The 20,875-nt window shown below is 37.6% G+C and overlaps 3 protein-coding genes across 4 annotated transcripts in view; 1 reads left to right on the forward strand and 2 right to left on the reverse strand.

Annotated features, from left to right (window-relative positions):
- The first annotated feature begins 1,748 nt into the window (after positions 1-1,748).
- Positions 1,749-10,437, forward strand: itm2cb (integral membrane protein 2Cb). 2 transcript variants are annotated; one of them, XM_059501252.1, is made up of 6 exons: positions 1,749-2,000; positions 4,529-4,669; positions 4,845-5,033; positions 5,689-5,799; positions 6,406-6,556; positions 10,195-10,437. In XM_059501252.1, the coding sequence occupies exons 1-6, from the start codon at positions 1,908-1,910 to the stop codon at positions 10,290-10,292; spliced, it is 783 nt and encodes a 260-aa protein (XP_059357235.1). In that variant the 5' UTR covers positions 1,749-1,907; the 3' UTR covers positions 10,293-10,437. The 2 variants fall into 2 exon arrangements, with proteins under 2 accessions (XP_059357235.1, XP_059357236.1); XM_059501253.1 differs by having other exon boundaries at positions 1,758-2,000; positions 4,532-4,669.
- The window catches only part of LOC132096097 (G-protein coupled receptor 55), a 35,160-nt gene continuing 17,780 nt past the window's right edge, over positions 3,496-20,875 (reverse strand). The window contains exon 3 of the mRNA XM_059501251.1: positions 3,496-3,600. The gene's annotated coding sequence lies outside the window, so the exon portion shown is untranslated. The remainder of the gene's footprint in view (positions 3,601-20,875) is intronic.
- On the reverse strand, positions 11,696-13,413 carry lpar5a (lysophosphatidic acid receptor 5a). The gene has a single exon (XM_059500845.1). It carries the CDS (start codon positions 13,268-13,270, stop codon positions 12,290-12,292), a length of 981 nt encoding a protein of 326 aa, XP_059356828.1. The 5' UTR covers positions 13,271-13,413; the 3' UTR covers positions 11,696-12,289.

The raw sequence follows: 20,875 nt of genomic DNA on the forward strand, positions 1-20,875 counted from the left end.
GGATAGATAGATAGATAGATAGATAGATAGATAGATAGATAGATAGATAGATAGATAGATAGATAGATAGATAGATAGATAGATAGATAGATAGATAGATAGATAGATAGATAGATAGATAGATAGATAGATAGATAGATAGATGTGCTATACTTTCCTTAAGTCAATTAGTTAGAATAAGTTAGTCAGAGAAAAATCAACATCCTGGCATTAACCTTAGAAAGAAAAAAAACATATATATATATATATATATATATATATATATATATATATGTGTGTGTGTGTGTGTGTGTGTGTAAGTCTTTTTTTTGTCTCTCATAAAAACTGCGGGTTTTAACTTGGAACCGATTTACTTAAAACTCAACAAACGTAGGTTTTCGAGTTTAGAGGGTTAAAACTTTGTTATTTTGTAAATTACAGACTATGATGAGAATTAATCTCTTCAAAAAGGTTCTTCGAGAGATTGAATGGGATGGGACTAAAAAATAAATGGCAAAGACATAATCAGCCAGAGAGGCTGGACGTTTTTATGCATTACACAAATAAATAATAGTTTTCACCAATATGACAATTACAGAAATCGGTTCTTTCTTTTTGGACAGAACAAAAGTGTGTCCTCTACTGGAATTGAGTTAAACGCGCACGGCATCATTTCCATCAGTGCAGAGTTGATCTAATTTCTGCGGCGCGTCATAGCCGTAAAAAGCATTCATCAGCGTCAGGTTATTTATTGACTTCCGGCAGTCTGATGCAAATCAGAACGCGTAGTAGAGCACTGTAAACGGCTGAAATAGAACCGGAATGCACATCCATTTGTGGGAAATAAATCCACAATAAAAGTCCAAGACGGGACCAGGCGGAGATGAATGGCTGATTAAGAAAAATCCAGTGGGATAATTTTTTATTTATTCCAATTATTACTTTAATTTAAAAAAAATATTTTAAATCTGTGTAAGTTATTAATTTGTATTTTTTTCTTTTAATTTACGATCACATTTATGGTGACATAATCTTTTGATATATCATCAAGGTTAGTAATTAGAAGAATGAAGATTAACCATGGTTTTATCATAGTAAAATCTTAGTAACCATATTTTTTAGCGCATTGATTACCGTTTGTATAACAACAATTTTACTACAAGTACCATGGTTAAACTATGGTTAGTGTCGCAAGACATAACCACGTAACCATGGTTCAACTAGTTGTAAAACCATGGTTCATTTTGGCACAGTATGACTTCTCATCGTCATCATTATGCAGAATATCTTTCGGTTATATATATATATATATATATATATATATATATCTTAACATTGCACAAATAATGTAATTAAAGTATTAGTGCATCAGTGTGTAATAATGCAAAAAATTATAAGGTTTTTCTTTAGCATTTTAAGCAAAATAGACATTGATGAGCTGTAGTAAAATTCTGTATATTAAAAAAAAATGCAAAATGTGATATCAGGTAAAATCTTATGGGAATGGATGTAAAATGAAAATCTTAAAATAATGAATGTATAGATGAATCATGGATGGATAATGCTTATGCAGGGACATTCAATGTGTATTTGAAATATTAAACTGATTCCCCCCAATTATTATTATTTATTGTTGCATTTGGAGTAAAAATTAAACTTCTTCATCTTTTTTTTTCATTTTATTACATAATTCGGATCTGCACGGGTTAATTGACAAGGTTTTTTTTTTTTGTTTTTGTGAAAACTGTAATACTAATTTTAGAAAAGAGACGCCGATTGGTGGACTCTTACTTTGAAGTGTACCGGAAGCGAGGGAATCCTCTTTAAGTTCACCCTCTGTCGAGCACTTCATTCACAGCACAGAAGCGTCCATGGTGGTAAAATCACAACTGGACATCCTCACCGCGGAAAACTAGGAGGAAGCGAAAATGGTGAAGATATCTTTTCAGCAAGTAACTGCACAGAAGCCCGAAAAGGAGAACGATGGAGACAAAGAGGAAATTCACATGCCATACTCTCACGTGAGTTATAGTTTCCTATTTAAATATCCCATTATTGTCTATTGTGTTGTGGTCTGCTGTGAAACCATCCTTTCTTTTGTCATGTTACTCCAGACAAAAAGAAGTCAAAAAGCAAAAAAAAAAAAAAAAATTCATGCATAACTTGTGCTTAAAATGTAATATAGCATTTTAATAATTCGAATATAACAGAGCCATTATGTCTCTAAACCAGTTAGGTGATTAATAGACAAAGCTTTAATGTCAATCTAATCTGATGAATACCATTTTTATGCTTAGAAACCATAATAATGATGATGATGATGATGATAATGATTAGTATTTCATTAAAAATTAGTATTCACTTTGGCAGTCTTGTGCATTTTTGAAGTAAAAAAAAAATGGATCGTACTTGATAGATGTGAGACAGTATTGAGATGCACAGGAAAACTTTTATCTTTTTTTTTCTTTTTGTCAGAGAAAAATTATGCTAACATCAGATTTTGCAATTTTTCTATTTCTAAGAATGCACCAGTTTCTGGCTTAATTTTACTATTACAGATTGAGAAGACGTATCAGATGTCTTATGTCTTAACTGAACAACTTTTATGGATATATTAATATTAAAGTATATATTAAACACTTTGCCAGGCTTGGACCTGCAGTTCTGCATTGGTCTACAGTTGATAGATGCAAGCCAATATTGAGATGCACAGCAGAATGACTTTACATCATCCCTCAGCGTGAACTGCCACTGCAGATTAGTGCCCAACAAATCAGCTTGAGCTGTATTTGAGTGTGTGTGTGTGTGTCATGATAGTAGTTATTCAACTGCAAAACCTTTTATTACTACTTGACTTGAGCTGTGACAGTGCAGATGACCGCAGCCTGTTGTTTTGATTTGCCTGGAATGCTCAGTCCTCGCTCCACGCTTGATCCTGTCAGCCGGGGAGAAATAGGATATTTGCTTTCACAAAATGGATGCCTGACATCCGTCTTGTTGTCTGAGTCTTGCTCTGAGGAGTATGATGCTGACAGCAGATTTGCTAATTTTCTTATTTCTGAGAATGCATCAGTTTTGAGTCATTGTAAGTTGTTAATGTGCATCAGATCTTTGGGGTTTTGACTAAAAAGCTAAATAAAGTCCTTTTGTTAGACCTCAGCTGGGAGTAACAGAAATCAAAAAACGTTATAAAGTAGGACATTTGTGGGCGACTCAGAAAGGTCCCTTCTCTAGTGCGTCACATTTTTAATTCAAACTCACGTGCCTGTATTCGTGGATTCATCTAATCTGATACTAGCACTGTTGCTTTCAGCCTGGTTCCCACACACGGTCTCCTACTAGCTGCTAGCATGTGTCCTCCCTACGTAGATTGGAACTCCTGTACAAATAAGGAGTGTGGAAGTACAGTACGTGCCTATAAATATCACTCTGCCAGGAGGAGATAGTAGCTCTGTCAGCAAGTCTGTTTGATTCACGATGATCCAGAGCCTGCGTGGGCCAATCCGAGCTGGTGAACTCGGCACCAGCGTCTGAAAGACTGGAGGCGGATGGATTGCTCACGCCACCTGACGTCTTGAGACGCTGCCGTGACTAATGTCTTGGCGGGTTGGGTTGGGTGCACTGCACATTTTTTTCGAAAATCATAAAATATTAAGTCTTGTTTTCTGAACAAATTTATTACAATTGAGTGAGTTTATGCTTAAAATACTAAAAATATGTCAGTGGGGTAAGAATATTCTTAGTATTTCTGTCTTGTTTTTCATTACAAATATAAAATTCTTAAATCAAGATGCAGTTAGTCAAGAAGGAAAATGATTAAGATATTAATTAAGATTGTTTTCTGGACAGTTTATCAAAATGAATTGAGCTTATGCTTAATACTAAAAAGAAGGGATAAGATGATTAATTTTTTCCCCTTATTTTAATTTTTTTAAACATAAACCCACCTAATTTTTATGCATTTTTTCTAGTTTCAAACCTTTAGTTTCTCAAGTAAATGTGTCTTGATTAATGGATGTTTAACAATGCAAAAATACGGAGTAAGAAAATAATTTTTGCAGTGTAGTTTGTGCCAGCTTGTATGTATAGATTTTGTAATGGGAAGTTTGGATGTCCTGTAAATCATCTCCAAGAATTACCAATGCTCACAAATTTGAAATTAAAGGGATAGTCCCCCCAATAATAAATATGAATGTGGACCTGTATGCATTTTATTTCTTCTGTGGAACACAAAAGAAGATATTTTGAAAAACATTGGTGAGCTAACATTTTTGGGTTGCATTGACTTCCATAGTATTTTTGTCCATACTATAGAAGTCAGCAGTTCCTGGAACCATTTAATTGCCAGCTTTCTTAAAAATGTCATGCTTTGTGTACCACAGAAGAAAAAAAAGTCATATGGGTTTGTATCAAAAAATGAGGGGGAGAAAATAATGATAATCCATTTTTGAATGGACTTCCTTTGCAATCCAGAATCAAAAAGCCAATGAAAACTTCTCTGAAGTTCTCTGAATGCATAAAAACTAATTGAAGTTGTTTTGTTTCCCAGCAGGATGAGTTGGTGCTCCCGGTAAGATCTAAGATGTCTTCCTTTAGAGGCCTTTGGTGCGTGGTGCTCGGCTTGGTGATCTTCCTGTCAGGCTTGATCATTGCCTCTGTATGCCTGTACCGACACTACTTCAGCCCGCAGGTGAGACACCAGACGTCACTCTTTTATCTGTTAATCATCTTTTATTAACCAACAAGCATATTAAAGTTCATTGCCATAGCGATCACCATAGAAACACCTTGCTGGATCTTTCACTCAGTCTTCCGTTCACTGGTTCAAGTGCACTCTATTGAAGTGCTCTGCTTTCTTTCTCCAGATCCCAGAGGACAGTTCGTTCCACTGTCGGGTGATATACGAGGACCCCCTGTTCGCCCCATTACTCGGAAGACAGGAATTGGAGGAGAACATCGGCATATACCCGGATGACAACTACGAGCAGATCAGCGTGCCTGTTCCCGACTTCGGAAGCAGCGACCCGGCTGACATCATTCACGACTTTCACAGGGTGAGGATCTTTCCGTGAAGGACTTGAAGTAAAGTTCTGCCCGTTTGGCTCCGAGACAGTTTCTTCTAGTTTCTTCTAATTTCTTCTGGCTGCACAAAAGCTGGTTGTTAGTCATCACAGCTCCCCCAGATGGACTGTAAACCATTTCTAAGGAAGCCTTTTGTCTGCTAAAGTCATTGTTTAATATTCAGCGCAATGTGCCAAGCACAGGAGTACATGCAAATGTTTCTGTGAAAGCCACATTTCCAAGTTCCCCAGAAGCTATAAATCTATGAGAACAGAACAATTTAGAAGACTTAACTCCATCATAGTTAAACTCCTGTCTTCAGTGTAATATGATCTTTCAGAAATAATTCTGATATACTGATTTGCTGGTCAAGAAATTTTTTTTCTTATTGTCAATGTTTTTCATAGATGCATAGATGATTGAAAAGAACTGCATTCATTTTAAATGGATATCTTTCGTAACATTATAAATGGTCTTACTGTCACTTTTGATTAATGCATCTTTGCTGAGAAAAAGTATTAGTTTTAAGAGTTCATACTTTTAAATGGTGGTAAATTGTATTAACCTTAAACCAATCTCTCTTTTCTTTTTTTTTTTTTGATTCTAGAATCGTTATTAACGGAGGTGTTGTCTTTCTTGTTAACACAGGGACTCACAGCTTACTATGATATTGCGTTGGATAAGTGCTATGTTATTGAACTCAACACGACAATCGTCATGCCGCCCAGGAACCTGTGGGAGCTGCTTGTCAATGTCAAGGTAACAGATTGCATAAACTTTTATGTAACACATGAACAAAAGGGCTCGGATCGTGAGTCACTTGTTTGATGTCCAGCCTTTATTTCTGAAATGTGAAATATTTCATCAATGATTTCTGAAGGTAGAACTGCGCCAAATCATTTGTTAATAGAAATATAATTTTTACCTGCAAAAACAGTCTTCCCATGGTTTAAAAAAATATATATATATTATATATATATATATATATATATATATATGTATGTATATGTGTGTAAAATAAACTAGGATAAAACAAAATCGTGGAAACTTAAGATTTTAAGATATTATAATTATTTTTAGTTAATAATTTGTTATTTAGTAAATGTACATTTAATATATTTAGTATTTAATTGTAATTTAATTAAAAATTCCCCATTTATATATAATTTTATATCCTTTTTTTTATTAATTCAATATAAAAAAAAATGTATGCATGCAAACCCTAAAAGGAGTTTTTTCACTTCCCTAGCAAAGGTGACACACAGATTTCTGATCTGTTTGATTCATCATTGCTAATGTGTCAGTGTTGATGGAATGAAGCCTGTAGCTCAATGTGACTGTTTCTATGCGTTTGTGTTTTGGCAGCGGGGGATGTATTTGCCCCAGACCTACATCATTCAGGAAGAGATGGTGGTGACGGGGCGCATTAGGAACATGCGTCAGCTGGGACCCTTCATCCACCGGCTCTGTTATGGAAAAGAAACCTACAGACTGAGACGGCGTGGCAGCCAAAGACGTGAGTTTCATGACTTCTTGTTTTATTGGTTTTTGCTAATTTAACTTCATTGTGAATACTACTATTATTATTATTATCATTATTATTATTATTATTACAAAAGATTGAAAGAACTAAGATTTTGAATGATTTTCAAGGAAGACTTATATGCTCACCAAGGCTGGAAACTGTGATACCTTTTTTTGGTTGTTTTGTTTTTGAATTATTTGATGAATTAGAAATTCAAAGAATAGCATTTAAAATCTTTTGTAAAATCATATGTGTTTACAATAACTTTTAATCAACTTATAACATCCTTGCTGAAAAGAAGTGTTAACTTTTGAATGGTAGGTAAGCAGCACAACCGTTTTCAACATTGAAGGTAATAAGAAATGTTTCTTAAGCAGCAAATCAGCATCTAAATCAGGACTGGAGTAATGCTGCTGAAAAATCATTAAAGGAATAAATGACATTTTAAAATGTATTCAAGCAGAACAATCTTGTCCTCCATCTTTATAAACCTGTCTGACAGGCGCACACACAGATGTGGTTGTCTCTTGGCTTGTTTAGTTCCTGTTTTTTTTTTTTTTTTTTTTTTATATATATATGCACCGTTATCTTGTGAAATTCAGATGCTTTTTTGCTGATAACCTGATAATACAACACAGTCTTCCTGTTTTTATGAGTCTGACTGCTTTAGTTCAGGTGAATCTGTGCATGTGCTGGGTACATTCAGTCTGGTGCGTGTGGCACGTTGACACCGATCTTCATCTTGATTAATGCGTGCGCACGTAGGTTTGTAAATGTGACTCACGAGTACACAGAACATCTCCGGTTTAGAAACCACACAGAGGGGGAAGTGATGCACGTCAGACACTAATGCATTGTGGGAGTTGTTGTTTGGATCAGAGGGCATCTCTCTGTAATGTGATGCAGAGGCTGAGGTGTGGGAGTTGTAGCTTGGCTCCTCAAGGACTTCCCTCTCACTCATCCGGGTGCAGATGGTTTTCTGGATAGTCACAGGAATGATGGGTGATGGGTGACCAGATGGGTGAGCTCTCTTCTGAATGTCTTGACATTGCTTGTGGTGTCCCTCAGGGGTCAGTACTGGGCCCCAAATTATTTAATTTGTACATTAATGATATTTTTAATGTTTGTCAATTGGTTAAATGTGTATTGTTTGCAAATTTTTAAGTTGTAACGATAGACCATAAGTTAAGTTGGAATGCCCACATCAGACATATAACTATTAAAGTCTCTAAAAGCCTTGCTATAATTAGTAGAGTTAAACATATCATTGATCATAATGCACTCCATATCTTGTACTGTTCTTTAATACAGCCATATCTAACCTACTGTGTAGAAGTATGGGGCAATAATTACAAAAATGTAATACAGTAATTTTGTTTGCTACAGAAAAGAGCTGTACGAATTATACACAAGGCTGCCTATTTTGAGCACACAAATCCTCTCTTTCTTAAAGTTATTAAAAATGCAGGATCTTGTAAAATTATATAATGCACACTTTATGTTTAAAGCGTATCACTATTTAATACCTGTGAACATTCAAAATATGTTTTCTCATAAAGAGCTGTCGTACAGTTTGAGAGGATCTGGGAACTTTGTGATCCCAATGACGGGTTCCACCAGGAGGAGTTTTTCTATGTCTGTTTGTGGGGTTACTTTGTGGAATAATTTGGGGCTTGAATTAAAGCAATGTCAAAGCATTCACCTTTCTTAAACTTCTTTACAAACAAAAGGTCTGCCCTTACGAAAAATAACCATGGTTTTATTATAGTAAAACTGTAGTAACCCATGGTTTTTTGGCGTGTTGACTACCATTTGTATAACCACAGATTTACTACAAATACCATGGTTAATTTGTGGTTACCATGGTTTAACTATAGTAACCATGGTTTTTTGGTTTTATTTGTAGTAAAACCATGGTTAATTTTCGTAAGGGTTCCGCCCCGGGCTTGGGAGTCTTGCCGGGCTCAGAGCTCTCCCCCCGGACAGCACGCCAAATACGCCTAACCTTTATTTAATTATAAGTAAATGCGAACTTGTGAAATCATCTGAAAGCTGAATACATAATCTTTCCATTGATATATTGTTTGTTATGATAGGATAATATTTGGCCGAGATACAACTATTTGAAAATCTGGAATCTTAGGGTGCAAAAAAATAGAAATATTGAGAAAATAGCCTTCAAAGTTGTCCATTTCTATTGATGATAGTGCTGCATCCATTCACACAAATAAATGTTTTATATATTTAAGGTGGGAAATTTACAAAATATCTTCATGGAACATGATCTTTACTTTAATATCATTATCCTAATGATTTTTGACATAAAAGAAAAATCTATAATTTTGACCCATACAATGTTTTGTTGGCTATTGCCACAAATATACCCGTGCAACATAAGACTGGTTTTGTGTCCAGGGTCACATTTTATAAGCGTATTTTCGCTGATTTTGATTTTAATTTATTTTTTCTTATAAAACAAATGTGACTGTCCTTTATAAAAATGATAGAGTTTCTTTATTTATGCATTTATGTCTATACTGACCGAGCGCTGTGCCTAATTGCTTTTAGACAGGGCATTTTTATTTACTTTTAGTATGAATCGGCCTATCAGCAGCAAAGTTCAATAAAATATGCATTTTTCATTGAAGTACCCCCTTCTTTCTTGTGTTTACTATCATTTTCCACAGAATTAAAGCGATCTCATGCTAAATTTTAGAAAAATTTTATAATTATTCGATTAGTCGACTAATCGTTTCAATAGTCGGTGACTAGTCGACTATTAAAATAGTCGTTAGTTGCAGCCCTAGTGTGTTTAAAGGGTTAGTTCACCCGAGAATGAAAATTCGTCCATCTTCTACTCACCCTTGAAGAATCCTAGGTGTATGTGACTTTCTTCTTTCAGAATAATCCAGTCGAAGTTATATAAAAAAAAATTCCTTGCTCTTCCAAGCCTTTTAATGGGGAAAGGGGGTGTTTGTTGTCAACTGTTCAGAAGACGTGAAATAAAGTGCTCACATCTGTAATAAAACATCCCTCACATGGCTCCGGGGGCTGAATAAAGGCCCCCTGTAGCGAATCAATGCATTTTTGTAAGATAAATATCCAGATTTCTAACGTAATAAACGCTTGTGCTGACTGTTGGGAACCGGAAGAGGTGACTTTCTATTCATCAAATAATCTTTCATCAAAAGTATCACAGTTTCAATGAATATGTTAAGCAACACAACTGTTTTCAACTGTATGTTTTCTAAATCAGCATATTGGAGTGATTTCAGAAGGGTCATGTGACTAATGACTGAAATAATGATGCTGAAAATTCAGCTTTGCATTACAGGAATAGGTTACATTTTAAAATCTATAAAAAAAAATTTTTTTATTTTAAATCATAATAATATAACTGTTGTTTTATTCAATGCAGACATGTTCAGCTTAAGAGATTTCTTAAATATTAAACGAAAAATTTTACTGACCCCAAATTTTTGAATGGTGGTGTAAAATACTTCCTGAACCAGGCAGGACAAAAAGTGTAGCTATGATATTATCGACATTAGTATGTGCATGCAACAATTATGCATCACAGTACATGCAACATCCTTGCTTAACCCGACTCGAATCTGTTATTGCTACAGGAGTTGAAAAGAGGGAGACCAGGAACTGCCACAGCATCCGGCACTTCGAGAACACGTTTGTCGTAGAGACGAAGATTTGCGACCGACTCCTGCTGTAGTTTCCCTCCCTTCTCCTCAACTCTACTGAGCACAACCCAAAATTGACCAGTCCCCATCTGTCCAGCTTAACAGCACTTTATCAGCATGATAAACCTGTACATAATGTTAGATCATGCCATATTTGTGGGTTTGTTGGTTCAGATTTAATTACTTTGTCCACCCAAGTGGTTTTTTAGTTGTTGTTGTTTTTTTGGTCTTTGTCCAAGTTAGATTTTGGTTTGCATATTCTGAAGCACACTGTCTAGTTTGTAGTTTCATTTCACTCTCAGGTTATTTTTGTGTGTGTGTGTGTATGTATATATATATATATATATATATATATATATAAAATATTATTATTATTATTATTATTATTAAGTTTCCTCAAATACTGTGAGATTAGTCTCAAGACATCTGGCATGCACTTTTTCTTCCCCTGTTTCATTTGTTCATTATTTTCTGTGTTAGCTAAGAAATCCAGATTAGAAAATTGTCTTCGATGCCAAAAGATTTACCTCATATTTTAGAAATGTATGGCTTAAAGCCTGTTATTTAAGTCATAACGTGAGTTATTAAACGTGATATAAGCAATATAAGTTTTCTTCTCTTGGATTTCCTAACTTGACATCCATTTGTTTGTAGTATTGTTGGTTATCGGAGCAGGTTATCGGGTTCAAATGCTCTGTGTGTTGCTCATTAATACATGTGAATAAAGTTTGTAGATAAATGTGAAAAACTATCCACCGAATGTTAGTTTGAAATGTTCCGTTATCTTTAAATGCAGTATGTCTGTACTGATAATAACGGGTTGTTCTATAATTAAGCTTAAGGTTAATTATTTTTAGGCACAGAAGTGCAGAAAACTTTTCCTTGCCGTTCTTATTCCCTTTCTTTATATATATATATATATATATTATATACACATGGTCCATCCATGACTAATGGTAAACAATTTGACCACATCTAAGGTGGAATCATTTCATTTTGCTTGTACTTTTTCTAATTGCACCATTTACATGTATTTGTTCCTCTTCCATATACTGGTGTAGCAACAACTGGTTTTGTCTGGAATAAATGAGGCATTTAATTTGATGCACTATTCTGCTGCTTTGTAAATAATAATTGCTTGTAAAATTCCATCATTAAACTACTGAAACACTACTGTTGCTCTGCTGATCGTTACAGATAAGTAAGCGCATGCAACAGACCTTTCAGCACACTTTGCCTACAAACCGCAACACTAAAACGGATCCTTCATGTGAAACAACAGGAGAGGGTGTGGGCTTCAACTTTAAATGTCATTTCCTTATGCCAGCCTGTGAGCTTTGTGCGACCATGTGAACCATTTTTCCCTTTTTCACATCTCAGTTGAAGTCAAATAGGTCATAATGCAGATGTCATCCAAGAAGGCAAAAGTGATAAATTAAACTTAACACAAGTATGCATAATTTATTTCGACCAACATAATGCATGACACATAAGTAAAAGTTCACATGTATTACTATGCAGAACTTCAGTGCAATCCTGGGGAAGTAAAAATGCAGTTTAAATGTATTGCTCGACACAAAAACAGAAAAAAAGACAAACTGAACACTTTTTCAACTGTAATGCTGGAAGAAAAGCAGCTAATGCAGCAAAACGTAGCAAAATACAACCAGAGGGGCCAACATTTTCACAGTAGCTACTGCCCTTGGTTCTCAGTGATAAGCTAATATACACTTAAACAGCTTAGTTGATGATATACAACAATGAAATTAAAGTATTTATATCACATTGGTAGGTTATGAATCACTGTCTCAACTTTCGGTGTCTTCCCTTTTCACCAGCTTAAGGACGCATGAGCGAGGTCAACAGAGTTGCAACCGTTTCACGCTTTGCACATGAGCAGAGATGTGCACAGTTCTGGTGTGTGAGTCAGCTTTTGGTCTAAGACCTGTTTTTTTTTACATAACCATTTCCTTTCAGACAAAGAGCTTCTTTACCTCAACAACATAAGCAATTTATGATGGATGGTGCTTTACTGTACATTCCAACTCATGCTCTGGACCAGGCCGAGACCGACGGTTTTGGATGAAGAGTCACATCTGGCTCTACCTTTAATATTCTTTGAGCTGAAATAATAGATCAAGGGGTCCAGACAGCTGTTTGTGCTGGCCATGCACATGGTTACAGTCTGTAGGTTAAAGTACATTTTGAGAGTGTTCTCTCCATTCAAGAAATGAAGTTTGCTCAAGCCAAAGATGATGAAAGCAGTGTGAAATGGGATGAAACAAATGGCATAGATGAGCAAGTTAGACAGAAAGAGTTTCACAATCTTGCCTTTACTCAACTCGGAGCTGCATGAGGAAGTCGCCATGCTGTTGCCTTTCAGCTGCCACACGACTGCCACCGTACAGCCCAGAATAATGCAGAAAGGTATTAAAATACCAAAGAAAGTGGCACAGCAGAGGATAATGAAACCCTTAAACCATTCTTCATCTGTGTATTTCTCAAAACAACGTGTAACATTACAATATTCATCTTTATTTTCGGGATGGTTTAAGGCTGTTGGCACTGCCAATCCAGCGATGATCAGCCACACGATCGCACAAAACACCCAGGCTATTGGTACAGTCCTCAAATGGCGAGATCTCAGTGGATACACCACAGCCAGCATCCGGTCCACGCTGATGAGTGTGATGAACAAGGAGCTGGAGTAGATGTTGACAGCAAAGAGGGTCCCTGGAATCATGCACAGAGTGTTTCCCAGCTTCCATTCACCTGTGGCAAAGTAGATGATCCGAAAGGGCAGGGAAAGAGTGAAAAGTAGGTCCGATAAGGCCAGGTTGGCCATGTAGATCACCGGAACGGATTTCCTCAATCCATTCCGACAAACCAGTATCAAAAGAGACACAAAGTTCAAAGGAAGCCCGAAAAGCAGCACGATGCTGTAGGTGTAAGTGAAAAGTGGATATCTGAAATCTGATGTGCTGCAGTTATCTGTGCTGTTGTAAGGCATTTTCCAAAGATAAAGGCGAATTTAAGAGAAGTGCCGTGTCAAAACGTCAAATGGCTCTGAAATGATTTTTTTCCTGTGTGCTACCTTTTTTTTGTTCCACTTGTTAGTGACAGGAAACAGTGGGAGGTGTTAGCAAGTGAATTGCATTAACATGCTGATATTTAAGAGGAGCTAACTTTGCTTTGGGGGTTGATGATGTTTTGACTTGAACCAGCAAAATGAGGTCATGTGGGATACAAACTTCAAAGATTGCATTTGTTTACTACAACACTTTACTTTTAAAAGATACCGAACTTTCACTGGGATGCTACCGTTTCAAAAGGTACTAATATGTTACACTTTTGGCACTTTTAAAGTGATGAGACCCTAGTAAAAAATAAATATACTTAAATTTCATGCTAAGTGTACTAAAAATACAAAATGCCCTGGAATTGTACTTTTAGTATACTAAACTTGTATACTTAAAGTCTGATCAATTGGAACAACTAATTTTGTACTTAATGCACTTTAATTGTGCGGAAGTAGTGCTGAAGTACAATTAAAGATATGCTTAGTATATTTGATTGTGCTAAAGTGGAACTATTGGAAAGACGCTTCAGGTACACTTGAAATATTTAGCATTTAAAAAAACTGATATTATTCAAAGATCATACAATTTTCATCAAAAGTGACATTAAAACACATTTCAGACTTAATATTAGGAAATGTGCATTGTGCACAAGTAGTACGCCAAATAAAGTATTATTATAATTTATATATCAGTAAGTCTCGAGTTATCTGTCAGTAAATATGTTAATACATTTTAGTAGTATATATTCTACTGCTTATGTCATGATGATTTATGACTTTGACCTTTGACCTTTTGACAGGTTGAAATTCCGGAATGAGTTCAGGGGCTAACCTATGACCGTTTCCCACGCATCGATCAAGTGGTTTTGACAGAAAGTTTTACCCTATTGACCTAGTTAGTTCTAAATCATGGTTTTAGGAAACCCTCCCGATGCATCGATCATGTGGTTTTGACAGAAGCTGTTTGAACTTTGTGTCAGTTAGCTTGTTTGAAGTTTGTGCCAGCTAACTTGTTTGAACTTTATCCCAGTTATTATGGCTTCTCCCTCCTCCCATTACATTCCTGAGCAGTGTATAAATGGGATCGGTGTGTTCTACGTTTGTATATAAAACATTCTATAATTTATATGATATAATTAATTATCATGCTAAAGGTGAAAAAAAAACATTTTAGTTATTTCACATTTATATATAAAACATTCTATAATTTATATAATATAATTAATTAAAGGTTTAAAAAACATTTTAGTTATTTCATATATGTGACATTCAGTTATCTCACATTTATATATAAAACATTCTATAATTTATATAATAGAATTATCATGCTAAAGTTGAAAAAGAAAAAACATTTAAGTTATTTCACATTTATATATAAAACATTCTATAATTTATATAATATAATAATTATCATGCTAAAGTTGAAAACATTTTAGTTATTTCATATATGTGACATTGTTATTTCACATATATATATATAAAACATTATATAATTTATATGATATAATTAATTATGCTAAGGTTGAAAAACATTTCAGTTATTTCACATTTATATATAAAACAGCCTATAATTGAAAGTGAAAGTGAAGTGAAAGTGAAGTGACATTCAGCCAAGTATGGTGACCCATACTCAGAATTTGTGCTCTGCATTTAACCCATCCGAAATGCACACACACAGAGCAGTGAACACACACACACACACACTGTGAGCACACACCCGGAGCAGTGGGCAGCCATTTATCTCAAATCTCAAGAAAGAAATGGACGTTGTAAGAAGCCTGAAAAATAATCCATGGCCCGATTTGTCGAGCTTGTATACGACCAGCAAGGCGCCGATTTGTGTAACGACCAGAAAGATTCTGTATGTGACGGCCGAATGTAGCGACGAGATGTACATTAACGAGACTCTCTGTCTGTGTACGTGCATAACGGATTTGTGTGTGATGTTAGTCGCTAAACATTATGGGTTCGCGATACATGAAATTATTGAAACCGTCGTCAATTTCATAATAGAACAAAACTTGAGGGCCTGCCGAGATTTTCTTTTCTGGCTAGATAACTTGTGATGTCATCACTATTATTTGTAATAACAATTTGATCACTTTCTTCATTACTTCATTGTATGCATGTAAATTCAACACTGTATTGTTGAAATAAAAGTTTGAATCCCTTCACTGTATATTCTTTCACCGAGTTCATTTTTTGGATTTTTATGATTTAGCATACGTCCGAAGAGACTTACAAATGAGTACACAGTCGTGGATACTCTAACGGGGTAGAATGGACGGGAGTAGATGTAAGAGCAATATGAAGAAACAAACTTGTATCTGATATAAACTAGGATAGTATAATGATATAACGTAAGAGATACCATATTTTATGAAATCAAGCAGATTCACAGAGATATCGCTGCGTATGAACAAAGGGGTTGACGGCAAAACTAGAAAAACAATCTGCGAGGCCTAGGAAATTACACTTAGTTGGTGAAAATAAGAATGTGAAAGTCCGTTTAAACAAATTTAAACAGAAAGAATGAGCAAAGTCCTGGAAGCGTACGATTGTACTTGTTTAGATTAGATTAGATTCGACTTTATTGTCATTATGCAGAGTACAAGTACAGAGCTAATGAAATGCAGTTAGCATCTAACCAGAAGCGCGAGAATATAGTGTTTTATATTCATAAAAGTGCAGAGTAAGTAAAGCTATGACATACAGAAAGTACAGTGTAGTTGCTATATACGTACAATATCGATCGGAGTATATACAGAATATAAATATGAATGCAATGAAGGATTATATATACATTATGAACAGCAGGAACGTGAGAACGGTGGTAATAAATACAGTCGAATGAGTGTGCAAAAGTATTGTTGAACGATGTATCATACACAAAAAAAAAAAAAAACTGTAGTGCAATGATATTTTTTGTAGAAATAGCTTACTCGGCTTGTACATTAACAACTTTAGACAGTTTATGGTGTAATAGCTTTAACCATGTGCAGTTTCTTAGCGTTATGCGATGAGAAAGTGTGTGGTTTACAGTTCGCTGCGGCGTGATGAGATCTAGAGTCCGTTAAACACGGCAAAGTCAAGAAATCTCGCAATTTTAGGGCGAAAGAGTTAGAACAAACATTTGTCTATGTGGTGTTAGGCTATACTAAACTCGCGGTCATTATAAAGTTTTGTATGTTTATTTTCATTTCAACAAATTAATGAACGCTGTTACAGATTTTGTCTTAGTAACGCGCAATACAATAGTTTGTTAAAAGATAACGCTATGGGCTGTTTGAGTAACACCGTCGTCTACGATGCTTGAAGTTTTCACCGCTTACAGGCGCCACACTAACCTAAACCTGTAACTCTATCATAATCATTTAAAATAACTATAAACTTCATGCGTGACGCCTATGTAACTGACTAAAACTAATATGTATGCTAAACAAAACATTTGCGGTTGGGAAAAAATGAAGTGAATTAATAGATGTCAGAAACTGCTCGCCTCGTGTTTTCTTAAAGAACAACGGGTTATTTAGACGTGACAGAGCGCAGTTCCAGTCGTAGCGCGGTTTCCGGATCAGACCTTAAACACGATGAATGACTGAAACAGTCAAAATCATCCCGTCTCTCACTTAAATGAACGACTTATCAACAGTGGTTTATTGATTGAAGTACCGTACAAAGAAAACCAAACAATAATGTATACAGTAGTAGAAAAAAAAAAAGCTATTTACAGAGTTGCATTAAAACTTTCACAATAGTCTAGAATACTGGATTTCACTATTAGGTATTTGTTATTCTGATACGCGTTTCCTGTATAAAAGAGTATGTCTATAACCTTTTCAGGTGAATGTAGTGCAATCTTATGGATCTTAAACGTAATCACGTTACAACGAGGTGACATAGTCCCTCTAGCAAATCCGTCAAAAGTGGACAAAGCAGAAAAATCTCAGCACGCGGTAGATGATAATGCTTACGACCGAAGGGGCGTACGCATAGGTCTACTCTTTAATGTCAAGCGGAAATGTTGAAACGAGTACGACGAGTAAAATGTGAACGTCGTCATCGGCTATATGAACAAGAGCTCTAGATGTAGGGGTGATATTTTTATGCTGTAAAATTCCTATGAACAGGCAGTGTATGTTTGACCGCGGTCAGAGAAAACTCTTCATCAGAAAACTGCAAAACAACGTGTCAACAGATCGGTCGACTTTCTCTGGTAAAAATAAATAAATAAATAAAATTATTCATGTTTACGAGTCACACATTGACAATTTTTGTCTCATTTGCTCATTACAGCTAAAATCACTGAATTATGAAATGCAAAAGTGTGTATGGCATTTTTCTATAACCGTTACAAAAGTGAGAACATCGTAGTTCTCAAATGTGTTTGTATTACAACGGTAGCCCATCTAACAAATCTGTCAGAAGTGGAAAAGCAAAGATGTTTAGCGCATACACACGTACACCAGAGATGTTGCTTTATTTGAATCAAAGAAGATGGCCGTAGGAACTGATAACATTCTTTAATGTCGTCGTGTTGTGTTTTGTCAAAATAATAAAAAAGTTTGGGCAAATGTTTAATAATTTTTCTTAAATGAATAGAATGCGCTCACCCCGCTCTCTTTCCCACGCGAGAGTTAGCATGAACTTACAGGAGTCTTAAAACAGAATGTGAATTGTGTCATCGGCTATCCGAACACGATGACTAAATCTAACGGAGTAATAAAAATATCATTTACAAATCAAAATAAATAAATAAATACTTTAACGATTGTATTCTGAATTCTATATGCGTTGTAAACGTTAGTTTTCTTGCTATACTGTCTTTCTTAGTGATTTGGTCGCTCGAATACATGAAAGGTTATGGATGAAAAAATGTATCTCAACAAGAGTGTGGAAACTTAAACGAGTGTAACGCTTGATGTTGTAATAGTTTTAAGTGTAAAACAGCTAGACTTCATTTTTGCGTCGATGCTTCATGCGATCACACTTTTTGGACAGACACGAAGTTGCGCTAAAAAAAATATCTCGAAGAGAAAAACTGTAACTTAATTTCTTAATTTTCATTTATTCCTATTACGATGACGCCGCACAAAGATCGCCTAAAAACGTACGGTCCGACAAACAAATTGCGAACGGCCATCCAAAATCTTGATACGGTTAAATCTCGAGGTGTAAGAAAAATGTCATTTACAAAACATTGTGATTCTTAGATGTGAAACACCCTTGACATGATCTGCTGGCCTGCAAAAATAGTCATGAATGTTTTAGCACGGCTATTTACACCAATAGTATGAGAACGTCTCGGTTACGTATGGTAACCCTCGTTCCCTGAAGGAGGGAACGGAGACGCCACGTCGGTGACCGACGAATATGGGATATCGCTTCGATAGACCAATCTACTTCGAGTGTAAACTAAACGAGCCAATGCACATTGGCATGCAATTATTGCATCCAGCTGCCGCTGATCACTGCGTGAGTATAAGAGGGCAGCAGGTGCAATGCATACCAGTTTTTCGCTGAGGAGCCGAGCCGGGGACCCGGCAGCTCAGCGGCGGTACAGCAACCATGGCGACGGGACGTGGCGTCTCCGTTCCCTCCTTCAGGGAACGAGGGTTACCATACGTAACCGAGACGTTCCCTTTCAGTCGGTCACTCTCGATGCCACGTCGGTGACCGACGAATATGGGATCCCTATCAAAGCGCCATGGGTGCTGCCCCTTCCAGTGCCCTGTGCGAGCCGCCTGCGCCCCTATTAGGTGTAGGCCGGGGCTCAGAACAAGTAGCTCCACTCACAATTGTCAAAGCACTACCTCACTGGGTGAGATTGGATAACACTGGGAAAACGTACCCGGTCCGCTTGGAGCCGGGACGCTGCGGAAGCCCCATCCTTCCTGAAGGAGGTCTCGGAGGCAAATACACATATAGCATCCGTTTAGGAGTATACGGAGAAATTTGAGGTGATTAGAACCCTCTTGGGAAGGCAGAAGTCTGCCGGGGAAACACGGGCTCTAAGGCTATACCGTGGACTATACACATATGAGTACCGCTTAGGTCTCAATATGGAACCCATCCTTCCATGGTTCTCACAGATTCATCATGAAGGTCTGGCGCCGGACGTTCCGCTGCGTCCAGCTGCTTAGGGTGATGGAGGATCTCAACAGGGTCTACAATACGGACACTCTGGAGCGGTTTAAGCAAGCCGACACTAACCGGGGCCTCTCAGTGCCACTACCCGTTTGAGGTGAGAACACAGGAGGATACCGGCTCTACACGAAGGCTATAGAACCTAGCGAACGTGTTATGGGTCGCCCAGCCCGCAGCTCTACAAATATCTGTCAGCGAGGCGCCACGAGCCAGCGCCCAGGAGGATGCAACACTTCTAGTTGAGTGAGCTCGCAACCTGAACGGGCAGGGCACATCCTGAGCCTGATAAGCCAGGGTTATGGCATCCACAATCCAGTGGGCCATCCTCTGCTTAGAGACGGCACTCCCCTTCTGCCGGCCTCCGTAACAGACAAAGAGCTGGTCTGAGGTCCTGAAGCTTTGTGTCCGGTCTACGTAGCACATTAATGCTCGGACGGGACAAAGCAAAGCCAGGGCTGGGTCTGCCTCCTCCAGGGGCAGCGCTTGCAGGTTCACCACTTGGTCTTTGAAGGGTGTTGTGGGAACCTTGGGCACGTAGCCAGGCCGAGGCCTCAGGATTACCTGGGAGTCAGCCGGTCCAAACTGTAGGCACGAATCGTCGACCGAAAATGCATGCAGGTCCCCTACCCTCTTGATGGAGGCCAGTGCAAGCAGGAGCAGAGTTTTCAATGAAAGAAACTTTAGCTCAACTGAATGCAAAGGCTCGAAAGGGCCCTGCTGTAGTGATTTAAGCACTAGAGACAGGTCCCAAGAGGGTATACAGGGGGGGCGGGAAGGATTTAACCTCCTGGCCCCTCTAAGGAACCTGACGATGAGGTCATGCTTACCCAGAGACTTCCCATTCACGGGGTCATGGTACGCAGCAATAGCGGCAACCTGGACTTTGAGGGTGGAGGGAGACAGCCTTCGCTCCAACCCTTGCTGCAGAAAGGATAGCACGACCGCAATCGGGCATCTTCGGGGGTCTTCTCGACCAGAAGAACACCACTCAACGAACAGGTTCCACTTCAAGGCGTAAGCGTGTCTCGTAGACGGTGCTCTTGCCGAAGTGATGGTGTTCACTACCTCTTGGGGTAGGTCACCTAGAACCTCCGCGTCCCGTCCAGGGACCAGACATGGAGTTTCCAGAGGTCTGGACGTGGGTGCCAGATGGTGCCCCGTCTCTGAGTCAGTAGATCCTTCGTCAGAGGAATTGGCCAAGGAGGGGCTGTCGCAAGGAGCACTAGTTCGGGGAACCAGGTCCACATGGGCCAATACGGCGCTACTAGCAAGACTTGCTCCTTGTCCTCCCGGACTCTGCACAGTGTCTGTGCGAGAAGGCTCACTGGGGGAAACGCCTACTTGCGTAGGTCCCGAGGCCAGCTGTGTGCCAGAGCGTCCGTTCCGGGA

This window comes from Carassius carassius, chromosome 20, assembly GCF_963082965.1.
Source record: "Carassius carassius chromosome 20, fCarCar2.1, whole genome shotgun sequence".
In the NCBI taxonomy this organism is placed as follows: Eukaryota; Metazoa; Chordata; class Actinopteri; order Cypriniformes; family Cyprinidae; genus Carassius; species Carassius carassius.

Bases quoted from the DNA above. Each gene is read 5' to 3' on its own strand.
- itm2cb (XM_059501252.1), top strand. From the start codon at position 1,908: ATGGTGAAGATATCTTTTCAGCAAGTAACTGCACAGAAGCCCGAAAAG. The intron at 5,034-5,688 runs GTGAGGATCTTT...TTGTTAACACAG, and splicing joins TCATTCACGACTTTCACAGG to GGACTCACAGCTTACTATGA. The intron at 6,557-10,194 runs GTGAGTTTCATG...TTATTGCTACAG, and splicing joins ACGGCGTGGCAGCCAAAGAC to GAGTTGAAAAGAGGGAGACC.
- lpar5a (XM_059500845.1), bottom strand. From the start codon at position 13,270: ATGCCTTACAACAGCACAGATAACTGCAGCACATCAGATTTCAGATAT.